Source organism: Crinia signifera, chromosome 6, assembly GCF_055691185.1.
Source record: "Crinia signifera chromosome 6, ASM5569118v1, whole genome shotgun sequence".
Taxonomy (NCBI): domain Eukaryota; kingdom Metazoa; phylum Chordata; class Amphibia; order Anura; family Myobatrachidae; genus Crinia; species Crinia signifera.
The window spans coordinates 22131392-22150090 of record NC_139222.1 but is presented as its reverse complement, the minus strand read 5'-3'; the positions used below and the strand labels follow the sequence as shown (position 1 = coordinate 22150090).

Here is an 18699-nt window from a genome sequence, read left to right as displayed (position 1 = left end):
TAGGAAGTGCTGCTTTTTTTGAAAGCTTAGACACTGACGCGTCAGCCAAGGGCGGATTTTCCCACTTAGCCCTTGCCTCTGGAGCAAAGGGATGAGTAGATTTAAACCGTTTTGATAACAAACTTTTTCTCTGGAGCTTTCCAAACATCCAATAAGGGTTTGTCCAACGCCACAGATTCTGGGAAACACACCACCGCCTTAGGAGGGCGGCCAAAAATGGGGACAAAGGCCCGCGGTTCTGGTTCAGTTACATTCAAAGTGACCTTAACAGCCTGAATAAGGGCCTCTAGGCCCTGAGATCCTTCTATAATCTCATCATCGCCCCCATCAGCCTGAGGGAGGGGATCATCCTGTACATCCACATCCCCTACGGGATCTTCCTGTTCATCCCCAGAAGAACACCCCTCATAAGCAAGGGAATACTCCTTTTTTTAGGTGGGGGAGGAATGCTTACAGGTTGAGAGGTAGTAGCTCTTACCAAAGAATCCACTGAGCTAATAAGGTCCCTGGCCCAGGAAGGCTCAGATGAACCCATAGAAGCTAGATGGGAGTGTAACACCTCCCTGTCCCTGCGGGACGCAGCCAGTTCTGCTGCCAAGGTGGATAAAACACTAGTGACCCCCTCCACATTGAGGAGAGGAGAAGGAGCCTTGTCTGCTTCATCCCTCTCATAACACTCCTTGCACAGGGTTACACCCTTAATGTGCTGAGCAAACTGCTGAGTGCACTGGGTGCAGACAACCAGTTTCTGAGACGCCTTTGAAGTGCCTTTAGCAGCCATTGCAAGCACTACCCAGCTCACAGTCACACACACAAGAAATAGGTAGCCGTAAAGGAGATAAAGAAAGTAATAGGGGGAGAGGAGCCTGCCTTCCCCGAATTAAGCCCTAGCCCAGGGATCCGACTCCTCCGGGCACTTAACTAAGACTGGGGTCTGAGGGGAGGATAGAGGGGGAGGAGCCATGCCACACTTCAATTTCTTAAAGTGCCGACTCCTCCAATGCATCACTCTATCCTCCAGCGTAGTGACTTCAGTGTCCTCTTGGATGAAGGAGAAAGTTTCGGGATTTCGGCGGTCGGGATTCCAGCGTCGGGATTTTAACCGCCGGGAAATTGACCGCATACCGGAAAGAAAGGTCGCCAGAACAGAGAGCAGGAAGAGACCAAATCTCTGCTTCAGTGGGGAAGGAAGCCTATTGGCGCCTTTTCCCCTTTAGCCGCTCCTACCAAGTTTTTCTCCTCACCTCCAGTGTCTACGCTGGACTCCTGTAATATGCATCAACTCCATTTCTGGATTTCTGCCTGAAAATGGTGGCGCCATAGCGGGGGGTCCGTCCCATAAGATCCCCCCTAAGCAGCGAGCAAGTTCAGGACCCACCCCAGGAAACCTCTTTACCTGGAGGTTAAGGCGCAGTGCAGAGAGATAAAAACATGTAGTAAATGGCGCTAATGGACTGTAACACACATATAGCTTTATCAATTAAGAAATCAAGTATTTATTTTATAAAAAATCTAAACACTCTAAAAATGAACACCGGCCCGCGAGACAAAAAATACAGAAGAATCACATACTAATGACACATTGACTTTAGCAACAATAAACCATCAAATCTATTTAGCCTCTAATATGCAGAATAATTATAGGTAAAATCTGAGGAAGCCGCTGACCAGGAGAGAGGCGGGGAAGCGCGTCATCCAGTGATTCCTCTCTGCTACTGCGAACCACCACTGACCAGGAGAGAGGCGGCGAAACGCGTCATCCAGGGATTCCTTTCTGCTACTGCGAACCACCGCTGACCAGGAGAGAGGCGGGGAAATGCATCATCCAGGGATTCCTTTCTGCCACTGCGAACCACCACTGACCAGAAGAGAGGCGGGGAAACGCATCATCCAGGGATTCCTTTCTGCCACTGCGAACCACCGCTGACTAGGAGAGAGGCGAGGAAACGCATCATCCAGTGATTCCTCTCTGCTACTGCGAACCACCGCTGACCAGGAGAGAGGCGGGGAAATGCATCTTCCAGGGATTCCTTTCTGCTACTGCGAACCCCCGCTGACCAGGAGAGAGGCGGGGAAACGTGTCATCCAGGGATTCCTTTATGCCACTGCGAACCACCACTGACTAGAAGAGAGGCGGGGAAACGCATCATCCAGGGATTCCTTTCTGCTACTGCGAACCACCGCTGACCAGGAGAGAGGCGGGGAAATGCATCATCCAGGGATTCCTTTCTGCTACTGCGAACCCCTGCTGACCAGGAGAGAGGCGGGGAAACGCGTCATCCAGGGATTCCTTTCTGCCACTGCGAACCACCACTGACCAGAAGAGAGGCGGGGAAACGCATCATCCAGGGATTCCTTTCTGCCACTGCGAACCACCGCTAACCGGGAGACCCAGAAACCAGAGCTGAGCGTTCCAGAGAGGGCTGCACAGATAGGAGGCGCCAGCAGCCGGGAACCTGCTCTAGGTGTACAAGGTTCACCCGACAAGTGGATTACAAAATATATGACTCTACAGCCACGGAGCAGAAGTATAACGTTTTTAATCTGCATAAACTAATACCGATTGGCTGCTAGATTAGCTCAATAACTATCCTGCATGCATGGACGCCTAATTATTGCCAGCTTCCTAACAACATATTGCTTGGAATGAGCACAGCGTGTGCGCGTCCAAACTGTGACCCTGCAGCTATAAAATGTACACTGAAACTGCTTTCACCTGAACGAATGAGCATCACTCTGCTACTAACTCACCCATTGCTGCTGTACTGAATTTACCAACTACCCCCCTTTGCTAGAATGGATGTATAATGAGCACAGCTCTGTAACACTGGAGCGTTAGAGGCTAAATAGATTTGATGGTTTATTGTTGCTGAATCGGACAACTGTATTCTTTCTGAGTCAAGGTGTCATTAGTATGGGATTCTTCTGGATTTTTTGTCTATAAAATATATACTTGATTTGTTAATTAAATAAAGCTGTATGTGTGTTACAGTCCATTAGCGCCGTCTACTTCGTGTTTTTATCTTTTGTGTTTTATTAAGGGTAGAGTATCCCTTATAGACGGCAGCTTGGACTATAACCAGGTTCCCTGCGCTCAGTTATACACTTTTTCTTTTCGCTGTGCATAGAGGGCAGACAGCGTCCCCCTGCACACAGAGAGCTGACAGGACGCGCTTCTGTCAGCCTCTGCTGCGCTCTTCCTCTGGAAGTTACACACCGTACACCTGCACTAACCAGTGACTATTAATAACACAAACACCTACCTACTGTAACAAAAAGTGGCTGCAGACAGCAGCCAGTCAGCACAGCCCCCACTCCAGTGGGCACCTAAAACGACTGAGGAATGCTGGGATGCAGAAGGGAGGAGCCTGCCTTTCAAAAAACTCAGCATAGGTGCCTTGCTCCTGCAAACCCTCCTACAGCCCATGGTTAGCTGTGTCACCAGGATGGACGACAGAGAAATAAATAAATAAATCACACCCTATTACATCTCACTCATTCTCCTCATTATTCTGCACGGACAGAGGAGAATGTAGCAGAGTAAGACTGTAGGGAAAGAACAGAACTCGGTACTTATGTAGTATCTGGGCTGCCGATTTTCTGATTGTATGCCTTACCTTTTGCATAGGATTCAATGTTAACAAGGTCCTGTTCATTTCCCCACTATCCAAGTGGGCATAGAGTCGATTTTCTAAAGCGTGGCGAGCGCAGCGAGGCCCGCGGAAAACATTTTTCGTAATCCGCGGCCACTCGCCACGCTTCGGGCTCAGTGGCTCGCCACGTTTTATAAAGTCAACTCTATGCCCACTTGGATAGTGGGGAAATGAAAAGGACCTTGTTAACATTGAATCCTATGGAAAATAGCATCAGATCGCATGCGATATTGCATGTGATATCGGATGCGATTCGATGCGATTTTTCCGACCCGATTTTAAAATCGGGCGCCCAGATACTACATAAGTACCCAGAACTCTATACTGTGATAAGTGGTGATTACTCACCTGTAGGGATCTTTCTCTGCTTGCACTGCTGGTCACCAATCACACACCCTGTGACTCCATTCATATCATCTGGCTGCATATCAGTCACATCCGTCTCTTCTTCTCTCTCTGTATCTTCTACCTTAATATCAGTCACATCCGTCTCTTCTTCTCCTTCTGTATCTTCTACCTTAATATCAGTCACATCCGTCTCTTCTTCTCCTTCTGTATCTTCTAACTTAATATCAGTCACATCCGTCTCTTCTTCTCCCTCTGTATCTTCTACCTTAATATCAGTCACATCCGTCTCTTCTTCTCCCTCTGTATCTTCTACCTTAATATCAGTCACATCTGTCTCTTCTCCCTCTGTAGCTTCTTCCTTAAGAACAGTAACATCCGTCTCTTCTCCCTCTGTATCTTCTACCTTAATATCAGTCACATCCGTCTCTTCTCCCTCTGTATCTTCTTCCTTAAGAACAGTAACATCCGTCTCTTCTCCCTCTGTATCTTCTACCTTAATATCAGTCACATCCGTCTCTTTTCCTCCTACCGGACCCTCCTGTGATATACTGGGATTTTCCTCTGTACACTCCTGTGAATTAGGAGGACGGGGACATCTCTCTGGGGCATCTCTGTTACTGGGTCCTTCTGTAGGAAACAGTGACTAATTACACTACACATATATATTATTGTCAGATGACTATTTAGGAGTCCTCAAAACTGGTCTCTCCTCTACAATAAAATTATTCTCTTACCCAGAGATGTCAGGGTCTGGTGATTCTTCATTGTCAAGTCCTTGTACAGACCATTGTATAATATAATCCCCCTCCTGCATGGAGAGATAGTGACATTCTTACAGAGATCCAACACACAATAACAAAGTCATCACAAAAATACATCCCCCGGTGTTACTGTATAATGTCCCATTCCCAGCAGTCACCTCTCTGGTCACATCCCCCGGTGTTACTGTATAATGTCCCATTCCCAGCAGTCACCTCTCCCGTCACATCACCCGGTGTTCCTGTTTAATGTCCCATTCCCTGCAGTCACCTCTCCGGTCACATCCCCCGGTGTTACAGTATAATGTCCCATTCCCAGCAGTCACCTCTCCCGTCACATCCCCTGGTGTTACTGTATAATGTCCCATTCCCAGCAGTCACCTCTCCGGTCACATCCCCGGTGTTACTGTATAATGTCCCATTCCCAGCAGTCACCTCTCCCGTCACATCCCCCGGTGTTACTGTATAATGTCCCATTCCCAGCAGTCACCTCTCCTGTCACATCCCCGGTGTTACTGTATAATGCCCCATTCCCAGCAGTCACCTCTCCGGTCACATCCCCCGGTGTTACTGTATAATGCCACATTCCCAGCAGTCACCTCTCCGGTCACATCACCCGGTGTTCCTGTTTAATGTCCCATTCCCTGCAGTCACCTCTCCGGTCACATCCCCCGGTGTTACAGTATAATGTCCCATTCCCAGCAGTCACCTCTCCCGTCACATCCCCCGGTGTTACTGTATAATGTCCCATTCCCAGCAGTCACCTCTCCTGTCACATCCCCGGTGTTACTGTATAATGCCCCATTCCCAGCAGTCACCTCTCCCGTCACATCCCCCGGTGTTACTGTATAATGCCACATTCCCAGCAGTCACCTCTCCGGTCACATCACCCGGTGTTCCTGTTTAATGTCCCATTCCCTGCAGTCACCTCTCCGGTCACATCCCCCGGTGTTACAGTATAATGTCCCATTCCCAGCAGTCACCTCTACCGTCACATCCCCTGGTGTTACTGTATAATGTCCCATTCCCAGCAGTCACCTCTCCGGTCACATCCCCGGTGTTACTGTATAATGTCCCATTCCCAGCAGTCACCTCTCCCGTCACATCCCCCGGTGTTACTGTATAATGTCCCATTCCCAGCAGTCACCTCTCCTGTCACATCCCCGGTGTTACTGTATAATGCCCCATTCCCAGCAGTCACCTCTCTGGTCACATCCCCCGGTGTTACTGTATAATGTCCTATTCCCAGCAGTCACAGCTCCGGTCACATTCCCCGGTGTTACTGTACAATGCCCCATTCCCAGCAGTCACCTCTCCAGTCACATCCCCCGGTGTTACTGTATAATGCCCCATTCCCAGCAGTCACCTCTCCGTCACATCCCTCGGTGTTCCTGTATAATGTCCCATTCCCAGCAGTCACCTCTCCGTCACATCCCTCGGTGTTCCTGTATAATGTCCCATTCCCAGCAGTCACCTCTCCGTCACATCCCTCGGTGTTACTGTATAATGCTCCATTCCCAGCAGTCACCTCTCCGGTCACATCCCCCGGTGTTACAGTATAATGTCCTATTCCCAGCAGTCACCTCTCCGGTCACATCCCCCGGTGTTACTGTACAATGTCCCATTCCCAGCAGTCACCTCTCCGTCACATCCCCCGGTGTTACTGTATAATGTCCCATTCCCAGCAGTCACCTCTCCCGTCACATTCCCCGGTGTTACTGTATAATGTCCCATTCCCAGCAGTCACCTCTCCGGTCACACCCCCCAGTGTTACTGTATAATGTCCCATTCCCAGCAGTCACCTCTACGGTCACATTCCACGGTGTTACAGTATAATGTCCCATTCCCAGCAGTCACCTCTCCCGTCACATCCCCTGGTGTTACTGTATAATGTCCCATTCCCAGCAGTCACCTCTCCGGTCACATCCCCCGGTGTTACTGTATAATGTCCCATTCCCAGCAGTCACCTCTCCGGTCACATCCCCCACTGTTACTGTATAATGCCCCATTCCCAGCAGTCACTTCTCCGGTCACATCCCCGGTGTTACTGTATAATGTCCCATTTCAGCAGTCACTTCTCCGGTCACAACCCACCGATGTTACTGTTTAATTTCCCATTCCCAGCAGTCACTTCTCCGGTCACAACCCCGGGGTCCTGTATAATGTCCCATTCCCAGCAGTCACCTCTCTGGTCACATCCCCCGGTGTTACTGTATAATGTCCCATTCCCAGCAGTCACCTCTCCGGTCACATCCCCCGGTGTTCCTGTATAATGTCCCATTCCCAGCAGTCACCTCTCCGGTCACATCCCCCGGTGTTCCTGTATAATGCCTCATTCCCAGCAGTCACCTCTCTGGTCACATCCCCCGGTGTTACTGTATAATGTCCCATTCCCAGCAGTCACCTCTCCTGTCACATCCCCGGTGTTACTGTATAATGCCCCATTCCCAGCAGTCACCTCTCTGGTCACATCCCCCGGTGTTACTGTATAATGTCCTATTCCCAGCAGTCACAGCTCCGGTCACATTCCCCGGTGTTACTGTACAATGCCCCATTCCCAGCAGTCACCTCTCCAGTCACATCCCCCGGTGTTACTGTATAATGCCCCATTCCCAGCAGTCACCTCTCCGTCACATCCCTCGGTGTTCCTGTATAATGTCCCATTCCCAGCAGTCACCTCTCCGTCACATCCCTCGGTGTTCCTGTATAATGTCCCATTCCCAGCAGTCACCTCTCCGTCACATCCCTCGGTGTTACTGTATAATGCTCCATTCCCAGCAGTCACCTCTCCGGTCACATCCCCCGGTGTTACAGTATAATGTCCTATTCCCAGCAGTCACCTCTCCGGTCACATCCCCCGGTGTTACTGTACAATGTCCCATTCCCAGCAGTCACCTCTCCGTCACATCCCTCGGTGTTCCTGTATAATGTCCCATTCCCAGCAGTCACCTCTCCGGTCACATCCCCCAGTGTTACTGTATAATGTCCCATTCCCAGCAGTCACCTCTCCCGTCACATCCCTGGGTGTTCCTGTTTAATGTCCCATTCCCAGCAGTCACCTCTCCCGTCACATCCCATGGTGTTACTGTATAATGTCCCATTCCCAGCAGTCACCTCTCCGGTCACATCCCCCACTGTTACTGTATAATGTCCCATTCCCAGCAGTCACCTCTCCGGTCACATCCCTGGTGTTACTGTATAATGTCCCATTCCCAGCAGTCACCTCTCCCGTCACATTCCCCGGTGTTACTGTATAATGTCCCATTCCCAGCAGTCACCTCTCCGGTCACACCCCCCAGTGTTACTGTATAATGTCCCATTCCCAGCAGTCACCTCTACGGTCACATTCCACGGTGTTACAGTATAATGTCCCATTCCCAGCAGTCACCTCTCCCGTCACATCCCCTGGTGTTACTGTATAATGTCCCATTCCCAGCAGTCACCTCTCCGGTCACATCCCCCGGTGTTACTGTATAATGTCCCATTCCCAGCAGTCACCTCTCCGGTCACATCCCCCACTGTTACTGTATAATGCCCCATTCCCAGCAGTCACTTCTCCGGTCACATCCCCGGTGTTACTGTATAATGTCCCATTTCAGCAGTCACTTCTCCGGTCACAACCCACCGATGTTACTGTTTAATTTCCCATTCCCAGCAGTCACTTCTCCGGTCACAACCCCGGGGTCCTGTATAATGTCCCATTCCCAGCAGTCACCTCTCTGGTCACATCCCCCGGTGTTACTGTATAATGTCCCATTCCCAGCAGTCACCTCTCCGGTCACATCCCCCGGTGTTCCTGTATAATGTCCCATTCCCAGCAGTCACCTCTCCGGTCACATCCCCCGGTGTTCCTGTATAATGCCTCATTCCCAGCAGTCACCTCTCTGGTCACATCCCCCGGTGTTACTGTATAATGTCCCATTCCCAGCAGTCACCTCTCCGGTCACATCCCCCGGTGTTCCTGTATAATGTCCCATTCCCAGCAGTCACCTCTCCGGTCACATCCCCCGGTGTTCCTGTATAATGCCTCATTCCCAGCAGTCACCTCTCTGGTCACATCCCCCGGTGTTACTGTATAATGTCCCATTCCCAGCAGTCACCTCTCCGGTCACATCCCCCGGTGTTACTGTATGATGTCCCATTCCCAGCAGTCACCTCTCCGGTCACATCCCCCTGTGTTACTGGATATTGTCCTATTCCCAGCCTGCCTGTGTGGTCACTAAGCCAGGCAAGTGGTCAATTCACAGCTGGATCAAATAATTTCCGGAGGGGGTTTCACATTGTACATTATGTAGGAAGAACTCTATAAATAATAATAAAACAATGACAGAGACCACCTCCAATCACCATTAGTGCACAGCTCCAGAGCAGGGTGCTAGGGATACCCATTTACAATCAATGTCAGGCCATCATCGGTGGATTTGCTATCAGTGGTGGATGTCTGATCTCGCAGAGGAGGCCGCAGTGTTTTTGTCACCAGGCACAGTGGGAATGGTACTGCGTCCAATCTGCTGGCCGTATGTACACTGTGTGACAGGCATCGATGGATTGCGGATAATGGTTCTCTGCCATCGATGCAAAACACAGGTGACACCATCAACAGTTGATGGGGAGAGGACTGGGCAGCAGGGTATCATCATCAGAATAACAATAACAATAGTAATACAATTATAATACCGATTACTGCCTGCTGCCTCCGAGACCGCGTCCTCTTCCCGCTCAGCAAGCCGCCCGGCGGAAACTGGTATCAAGAGAACAACACACAGTCTCAGGAAGCCAGGTGGAACGCAGAGACCGGAAGTCGAATGGAACGCAGTTGCCGGAAGATGAGTGGAGCGCAGACACCGGAAGATGGGTGGAACGCAGACACCGGATGATGGGTGGAACGCAGACACCAAAGTGAGTGCGACAAAGAATCAGGAAGTCGGGTGGAACGCAGACACCGGAATATGAGTGGAACGCAGAGACAGGAAGTTGGGTGTAACGGCCTTAAGAGTCCGGAGTGCACATTATCTTGTGGGAGAGAGGAGGCCGTGACTGGTAGGGGCCCGGGTATGTCTTTGTATAGATATTACATGGCAACACATGAATTATGAAGGTGTAATGCCAGCACCATGTGGCTGTGGCCCACCATTCCCTTACCTCATGGCCTAAGGACTCCAACACAATGGCTGCACATCTCCCACATCATCATTCCCACATCATACCTCCCTGACTCCCATGCTGCCCCTTCAGGCCCACTGCTTAGCCTAATAATAAGCACTGTATAGCTTCATATGTGCAACCATGGCGTCAGTACCACATCACATCGCCCAAACCCCCCTCATAATGCCCACCGGCTATATGTATAATAACACTGCCCGCTTTATAATTCCCCCTCATCCCCATGTCATATATTCAGTATAACATGTCCCTGCTTCATACTGCTCCTGTGAGCGCCAGGCTAATAGCGGCCATATATACTATGCCATATAATACCTGATCTCAGTAATTCCCCAATCACAAGGCCAGTGTCCGTATTACCCATAGTTTGTGGTCTGGTAAATGGTGAGTTATGTAAAGGTGCCATGCCGCATGTATACAGTGCAGCTCTGATCTGAGGCAGCTCCGTGGTGGCAGATATCCCAGACGTGGGACTGGCGACCATCTAATGATTCTCCTGCTGCGGAGACATGCGAGGGGGCGTGTCTTTGTTACACATCCCCTCATATGTTAACGTCGGGACTCTGCGGCGGCGTCTCTGGTGCTCGGTAAGTTGTGAGCAAACCAGAATCAGGGCCTCGGTCACAGTCATCCAAGAAGCTTTGTTCCCGGGATACCAAGATTTTGAGAAGCCAATCCCTTAAATGCTGAAGGAGAGCTGTATAATTGGAGATTGTGAAACCTAGACGTTCCCAGGTTTTACAACAGTAATGGGAACAGTGGGCGTCCGTGACGAGGGTGTCTAAAGGAAGATGAGGGCCCTCTGTTAGATTGTATAAGAGGCAGAGGGTTTTAGTAGGAATAACAGACTAGATGGACGAACCCTCTATTACGGTGAGTAAGTGCGGCCATAATACCGTATCACATGCCCTATGGATGTTTTCACCACTGGACGAACCATCCGACATAGCTACAGCCACTGTCGCTGTACTTATAGCCTTTGTCACACGGGGCCCCTGGGCAAGTCCTACTGGCTGCTCCGTTAGTATAGGTGGAAGGATGGGTTGAAGTCCCATAGCCATGATTTTATCATCAACGTTTAATAAACTTCTACAGTGCACCCGGAAAGTATTCACAGCGCTTCACTATATCCACATTTTGTTATGTCTCAGCCTTATTCCAAAATGGAATACATTTATTTTCTTCCCATCAAAATTCTGCCCACAATACCCCATAATGACAACTTGAAAAAAGTGGGTATTTTTTCAAATTTATTAAAAGTTATTAAAAAACCACATGATTGTACAGTGAATATATTATGTCATGGGCCAATAACGTGCAGCTTATACCCAGTGTGACCTAATGACGGGACTATTATATTATATTCAAACAACATATTGCTGTAGCCTTTACAACCTTAATGCTCTATAGGTCATGTGACATACATACGTGCAGGTCATGTTTAGGGGAGGGGCTTAGTCAATACCAAGTGGTAGAATTAGGTGCAGAGCTTCCACATATGGTGACATCATATAGTGCTGTGTTATTTCTTCCTTTAGGTTTTATAACTAGTAATTTGCCATTTTATGGGTTGTTTAGTGGGGATTCATATAATAGTTAATAAAAGTTTGTGTTTTATATTTTAAACTTGGCCAGTGCCCCGTATACCTCCAGCGTTCTGTCCTTTGGACTGTATACACCGAGGTAGTAGTTATCACCTCTTCTTATTCATATAGTATAATATAACACTAAGGGCCCGGGTAACCTGTGAGGTTCTTCTATAGTATGTATCATTGTGTGTGTCCGGTGCCTGTAAGGTGTCAGGTGTCACTGTCTGTCTCTCCATGCAGGAGGGGGAGTATATAGAGGAGGAACACAGGGGTCTGTACAAGGACGTGATGATGGAGAATCACCGGCCCCTCACATCACTGGGTAAGAGGAGATATTTATTATATAGGGGAAAGCAGGTATGGGCCCCCCCTATATAATCACATATATACAATTCCCTCAGTCACTGCGTGTCTCCTACAGATGGGCCCAGTAACAGAGATACCCAGAGAGATGTCCCCGTCCTCTGTATTCCCAGGATAATCACATATATACCATGTCCTCAGTCACTGTGTGTCTCCTACAGGTGGGGCCAGTAACAGACATACCCCAGAGAGATGTCCCCGTCCTCTGTATTCCCAGGATAATCACATATATACCATGTCCTCAGTCACTGTGTGTCTCCTACAGGTGGGGCCAGTAACAGACATACCCCAGAGAGATGTCCCCGTCCTCTGTATTCCCAGGATAATCACATATATACCATGTCCTCAGTCACTGCGTGTCTCCTACAGGTAGGCCCAGTAACAGACATACCCCAGAGAGATGTCCCCGTCCTCTGTATTCCCAGGATAATCACATATATACCATGTCCTCAGTCACTGTGTGTCTCCTACAGATGGGCCCAGTAACAGAGATACCCCAGAGAGATGTCCCCGTCCTCTGTATTCCCAGGATAATCACATATATACCATGTCCTCAGTCACTGTGTGTCTCCTACAGATGGGCCCAGTAACAGAGATACACCAGAGAGATGTCCCCGTCCTCTGTATTCCCAGGATAATCACATATATACAATGTCCTCAGTCACTGCGTGTCTCCTACAGATGGGCCCAGTAACGGAGATACCCCAGAGAGATGTCCTCGTCCTCTGTATTCCCAGGATAATCACATATATACAATGTCCTCAGTCACTGTGTGTCTCCTACAGATGGGCCCAGTAACAGAGATACCCCAGAGAGATGTCCCTGTCCTCTGTATTCCCAGGATAATCACATATATACCATGTCCTCAGTCACTGTGTGTCTCCTACAGATGGGCCCAGTAACAGAGATACCCCAGAGAGATGTCCCTGTCCTCTGTATTCCCAGGATAATCACATATATACCATGTCCTCAGTCACTGCGTGTCTCCTACAGATGGGCCCAGTAACAGGAATACCCCAGAGAGATGTCCCCCGTCCTCTGTATTCCCAGGATAATCACATATATACAATGTCCTCAGTCACTGCGTGTCTCCTACAGATGGGCCCAGTAACAGAGGCACCCCAGAGAGATGTCCCCGTCCTCTGTATTCCCAGGATAATCACATATATACCATGTACTCAGTCACTGCGTGTCTCCTACAGATGGGCCCAGTAACAGAGATACCCCAGAGAGATGTCCCCGTCCTCTGTATTCCCAGGATAATCACATATATACCATGTCCTCAGTCACTGCATGTCTCCAACAGATGGGCCCAGTAACAGGGATACCCCAGAGAGATGTCCCCGTCCTCTGTATTCCCAGGATAATCACATATATATACCATGTCCTCAGTCACTGTGTGTCTCCTACAGATGGGGCCAGTAACAGAGATCCCCCAGAGAGATGTCCCCGTCCTCTGTATTCCCAGGATAATCACATATATACAATGTCCTCAGTCACTGCGTGTCTCCTACAGATGGGCCAGTAACAGAGATACCCCAGAGAGATGTCCCTGTCCTCTGTATTCCCAGGATAATCACATATATACCATGTCCTCAGTCACTGTGTGTCTCCTACAGATGGGGCCAGTAATAGAGATCCCCCAGAGAGATGTCCCCGTCCTCTGTATTCCCAGGATAATCACATATATACCATGTCCTCAGTCACTGCGTGTCTCCTACAGATGGGCCCAGTAACAGAGGCACCCCAGAGAGATGTCCCCGTCCTCTGTATTCCCAGGATAATCACATATATACCATGTACTCAGTCACTGCGTGTCTCCTACAGATGGGCCCAGTAACAGAGATACCCCAGAGAGATGTCCCCGTCCTCTGTATTCCCAGGATAATCACATATATACCATGTCCTCAGTCACTGCATGTCTCCAACAGATGGGCCCAGTAACAGGGATACCCCAGAGAGATGTCCCCGTCCTCTGTATTCCCAGGATAATCACATATATATACCATGTCCTCAGTCACTGTGTGTCTCCTACAGATGGGGCCAGTAACAGAGATCCCCCAGAGAGATGTCCCCGTCCTCTGTATTCCCAGGATAATCACATATATACAATGTCCTCAGTCACTGCGTGTCTCCTACAGATGGGCCAGTAACAGAGATACCCCAGAGAGATGTCCCTGTCCTCTGTATTCCCAGGATAATCACATATATACCATGTCCTCAGTCACTGTGTGTCTCCTACAGATGGGCCCAGTAACAGAGATCCCCCAGAGAGATGTCCCCGTCCTCTGTATTCCCAGGATAATCACATATATACAATGTCCTCAGTCACTGCGTGTCTCCTACAGATGGGCCAGTAACAGAGATCCCCCAGAGAGATGTCCCCGTCCTCTGTATTCCCAGGATAATCACATATATACAATGTCCTCAGTCACTGCGTGTCTCCTACAGATGGGCCAGTAACAGAGATACCCCAGAGAGATGTCCCCGTCCTCTGTATTCCCAGGATAATCACATATATACCATGTCCTCAGTCACTGCGTGTCTCCTACAGATGGGCCCAGTAACAGAGATACCCCAGAGAGATGTCCCCGTCCTCTGTATTCCCAGGATAATCACATATATACAATGTCCTCAGTCACTGCGTGTCTCCTACAGATGGGCCAGTAACAGAGATCCCCCAGAGAGATGTCCCCGTCCTCTGTATTCCCAGGATAATCACATATATACAATGTCCTCAGTCACTGCGTGTCTCCTACAGATGGGCCAGTAACAGAGATCCCCCAGAGAGATGTCCCCATCCTCTGTATTCCCAGGATAATTACATATATACAATGTCCTCAGTCACTGCGTGTCTCCTACAGATGGGCCAGTAACAGAGATACCCCAGAGAGATGTCCCCGTCCTCTGTATTCCCAGGATAATCACATATATACCATGTCCTCAGTCACTGTGTGTCTCCTACAGATGGGGCCAGTAACAGAGATACCCCAGAGAGATGTCCCCGTCCTCTGTATTCCCAGGATAATCACATATATACAATGTACTCAGTCACTGTGTGTCTCCTACAGATGGGCCCAGTAACAGAGATACCCCAGAGAGATGTCCCCGTCCTCAGTATTCCCAGGATAATCACATATATACAATGTCCTCAGTTACTGCGTGTCTCCTACAGATGGGCGCAGTAACAGTGATACCCCAGAGAGATGTCCCGTCCTCTGTATTCCCAGGATAATCACATATATACAATGTCCTCAGTCACTGCGTGTCTCCTACAGATGGGCCAGTAACAGAGATCCCCCAGAGAGATGTCCCCGTCCTCTGTATTCCCAGGATAATCACATATATACAATGTCCTCAGTCACTGCGTGTCTCCCACAGATGGGGCCAGTAACAGAGATCCCCCAGAGAGATGTCCTCTGTATTCCCAGGATAATCACATATATACCATGTCCTCAGTCACTGTGTGTCTCCTACAGATGGGCCCAGTAACAGAGATACCCCAGAGAGATGTCCCCGTCCTCTGTATTCCCAGGATAATCACATATATACAATGTCCTCAGTCACTGCGTGTCTCCCACAGATGGGGCCAGTAACAGAGATCCCCCAGAGAGATGTCCCCGTCCTCTGTATTCCCAGGATAATCACATATATACCATGTCCTCAGTCACTGTGTGTCTCCTACAGATGGGGCCAGTAACAGAGATACCCCAGAGAGATGTCCCCGTCCTCTGTATTCCCAGGATAATCACACATATATACCATGTCCTCAGTCACTGTGTGTCTACTACAGATGGGCCCAGTAACAGAGATACCGCAGAGAGATGTCCCCGTCCTCTGTATTCCCAGGATAATCATATATATACCATGTCCTCAGTCACTGTGTGTCTCCTATAGATGGGCCCAGTAACATATATACCCCAGAGAGATGTCCCCGTCCTCTGTATTCCCAGGATAATCACATATATACCATGTCCTCAGTCACTGCGTGTCTCCTACAGATGGGCCCAGTAACAGATTCCCCAGAGAGATGTCCCCGTCCTCTGTATTCCCAGTATAATCACATATATACCATGTCCTCAGTCACTGCGTGTCTCCTACAGATGGGCCCAGTAACAGAGATACCCCAGAGAGGTGTCCCCGTCCTCTGTATTCCCAGGATAATCACATATATACAATGTCCTCAGTCACTGTGTGTCTCCTACAGATGGGCCCAGTAACAGAGATACCCCAGAGAGATTTCCCCGTCCTCTGTATTCCCAGGATAATCACATATATACAATGTCCTCAGTCACTGCGTGTCTCCTACAGATGGGCCCAGTAACAGAGATACCCCAGAGAGATGTCCCCGTCCTCTGTATTCCCAGGATCATCACATATATACCATGTCCTCAGTCACTGTGTGTCTCCTACAGATGGGCCCAGTAACAGAGATACCCCAGAGAGATGTCCCCGTCCTCTGGATTCCCAGGATAATCACGTATATACAATGTCCTCAGTCACTGCGTGTCTCCTACAGATGGGCCCAGTAACAGGGATACCCCAGAGAGATGTCCCCGTCCTCTGTATTCCCAGGATAATCACATATATACCATGTACTCAGTCACTGTGTGTCTCCTGCAGATGGGCCCAGTAACAGAGATACCCCAGAGAGATGTCCCCGTCCTCTGTATTCCCAGGATAATCACATATATACCATGTCCTCAGTCACTGCGTGTCTTCTACAGATGGGCCAGTAACAGAGATACCCCAGAGAGATGTCCCCGTCCTCTGTATTCCCAGGATAATCACATATATACCATGTCCTCAGTCACTGTGTGTCTCCTACAGATGGGCCCAGTAACAGAGATACCCCAGAGAGATGTCCCCGTCCTCTGTATTCCCAGGATAATCACATATATACCATGTCCTCAGTCACTGTGGGGGAAATTTACCAATATGAAAAACCTAGTTTTTCGTATTGGTATTTTCCCTACGACTGCATACGACTGTTTAAGTCGTATGCAAAGTCGTGTTCCGGAGGGGGATTTACAAAGCAGTCATATACGACTGCTTTGTAACCCACCGATGTCGTAGGAATTCGTATTAGCAGCCGTATATACGGCCGCTAATACGAATTATTTCTAGCAGTCTGCACGGATCAGTCAGATCCGTGCGGGCTGCAATGTGTAAAAAAAAATAGAAAAATAAATAAATAAAAAAAAAAACCGGCGTGGGGTCCCCCCCACAGCCGAAACCAGCACCAGGCTGACAGAGCCTGGAGCCGGTAATTAAAAATCAGGGAACCCGACAAATAGGGGTTCCCCGATTTTTAACAACCAGCCCCAGGCTCCTGCTCTGGGGCTGGTTCCCAAAATACGGGGGACAAAATGACTAGGGGTCCCCCGTATTTTAAGAACCAGCCCCAGGCAAAACCAGCCAGCAGGCTAATGCCACAGCCGGGGGGAGACTTTTTATGCAAGTCCCCCCGGCCAAAGCATTAACACTACCGACCAGTCAGCCTGGCCAGGGGCCCTGGGGGAGTGGGGACCCCCCCAATAAAGGGGTCCCCCCCCTCCAGGACTTACCTGACCAGGCTGAAGCCTGGTGCTGTCCTCGATGCCCCTGGGCGGTGGGCATCGAGCTGATGGTATGGTGTAAAAAATAGAATAAAAACCATTGTCTTTTACTGGTGAACTATGAGTCCCAGCAAGCCTCCCCCGCAAGCTGGGACTTGGAGAACCACAAGTCCCAGCCTGCGGGGCATTAAAGGGCCCGCTGGGTCTTGTAGTGCCACAGTAAAAGAAAGAGTTAAATAAACACACTGACACACGTGAAAAATAAAAGTTTAATACATACATAACACATACATACTGATACTTACCTTTCTTGATCCCGTAGGTAGCCCTGGTCCTGATGTCCTGTGTCGTCCATGTCGGCTGTCTGCGTCGTCCTCCAGGTCCATGTCGACGGTCCGTGTCATCCTCCAGGTCCATGGCGGGGTCCGGGTCCGAAGAAATCCATGTTGGAGCTGTGGAAGGAAATCCTACTCACCTGTTCCTGCGCTGAAGAAGTCTTCTCTTGATCCGACGTAGTCCAGGTAATCTTCAAAGCTGTCGCCGGTCCCCGCTGTCTGCGCTGTCTCTGCATCGCGCTGAGGAGAGATGCTGAAGTTTCATATTCGGCGCCTCTCCTCAGACTGAATTCTATTGGCCGCTTAGCGGGCCAATCAGGAGCCGACTTTCTCGGCTCCTGATTGGCCCGCTAGGCGGCCAATAGAATTCAGTCTGAGGAGAGGCGCCGAATATGAAACATCAGCATCTCTCCTCAGCGCGATGCAGAGACAGCGCAGACAGCGGGGACCGGCGACAGCTTTGAAGATTACCTGGACTACGTCGGATCAAGAGAAGACTTCTTCAGCGCAGGAACAGGTGAGTAGGATTTCCTTCCACAGCTCCAACATGGATTTCTTCGGACCCGGACCCCGCCATGGACCTGGAGGACGACACGGACCGTCGACATGGACCTGGAGGACGACGCAGACAGCCGACATGGACGACACAGGACATCAGGACCAGGGCTACCTACGGGATCAAGAAAGGTAAGTATCAGTATGTATGTGTTATGTATGTATTAAACTTTTATTTTTCACGTGTGTCAGTGTGTTTATTTAACTCTTTCTTTTACTGTGGCACTACAAGACCCAGCGGGCCCTTTAATGCCCCGCAGGCTGGGACTTGTGGTTCTCCAAGTCCCAGCTTGCGGGGGAGGCTTGCTGGGACTCATAGTTCACCAGTAAAAGACAATGGTTTTTATTCTATTTTTTACACCATACCATCAGCTCGA

At 49.6% G+C, this 18699-nt stretch overlaps 4 protein-coding genes across 8 annotated transcripts in view; 2 read left to right on the top strand and 2 right to left on the bottom strand.

Moving 5' to 3' along the window:
- The window catches only part of LOC146007460 (uncharacterized), a 38736-nt gene extending 29203 nt beyond the window's left edge, over nucleotides 1-9533 (bottom strand). The window contains exons 1-3 of the mRNA XM_083145826.1: nucleotides 9437-9533; nucleotides 4736-4809; nucleotides 4002-4628 (exon numbers count right to left, since the gene is read on the bottom strand). Coding sequence (XP_083001952.1) covers nucleotides 4002-4628; nucleotides 4736-4766 — 658 coding nt within the window. The 5' untranslated portion in view covers nucleotides 4767-4809; nucleotides 9437-9533. The remainder of the gene's footprint in view (nucleotides 1-4001; nucleotides 4629-4735; nucleotides 4810-9436) is intronic.
- The window catches only part of LOC146007459 (uncharacterized), a 606258-nt gene that overhangs the window by 93352 nt on the left and 494207 nt on the right, over nucleotides 1-18699 (top strand). The gene's annotated exons all lie outside the window — the stretch shown is intronic.
- The window catches only part of LOC146009548 (uncharacterized), a 613273-nt gene that overhangs the window by 432214 nt on the left and 162360 nt on the right, over nucleotides 1-18699 (bottom strand).
- Nucleotides 1-18699, top strand: part of LOC146007461 (uncharacterized) — a 450549-nt gene that overhangs the window by 416585 nt on the left and 15265 nt on the right. For 3 of the 5 annotated variants that reach the window (XM_083145832.1, XM_083145828.1, XM_083145827.1), the window contains exon 1: nucleotides 11725-11833. In XM_083145832.1, coding sequence (XP_083001958.1) covers nucleotides 11746-11833 — 88 coding nt within the window. In that variant the 5' untranslated portion in view covers nucleotides 11725-11745. Of the gene's footprint in view, nucleotides 1-9470; nucleotides 9812-11724; nucleotides 11834-18699 lie in introns of those variants that run through there. The other 2 variants (XM_083145830.1, XM_083145831.1) reach the window with 2 other exon arrangements.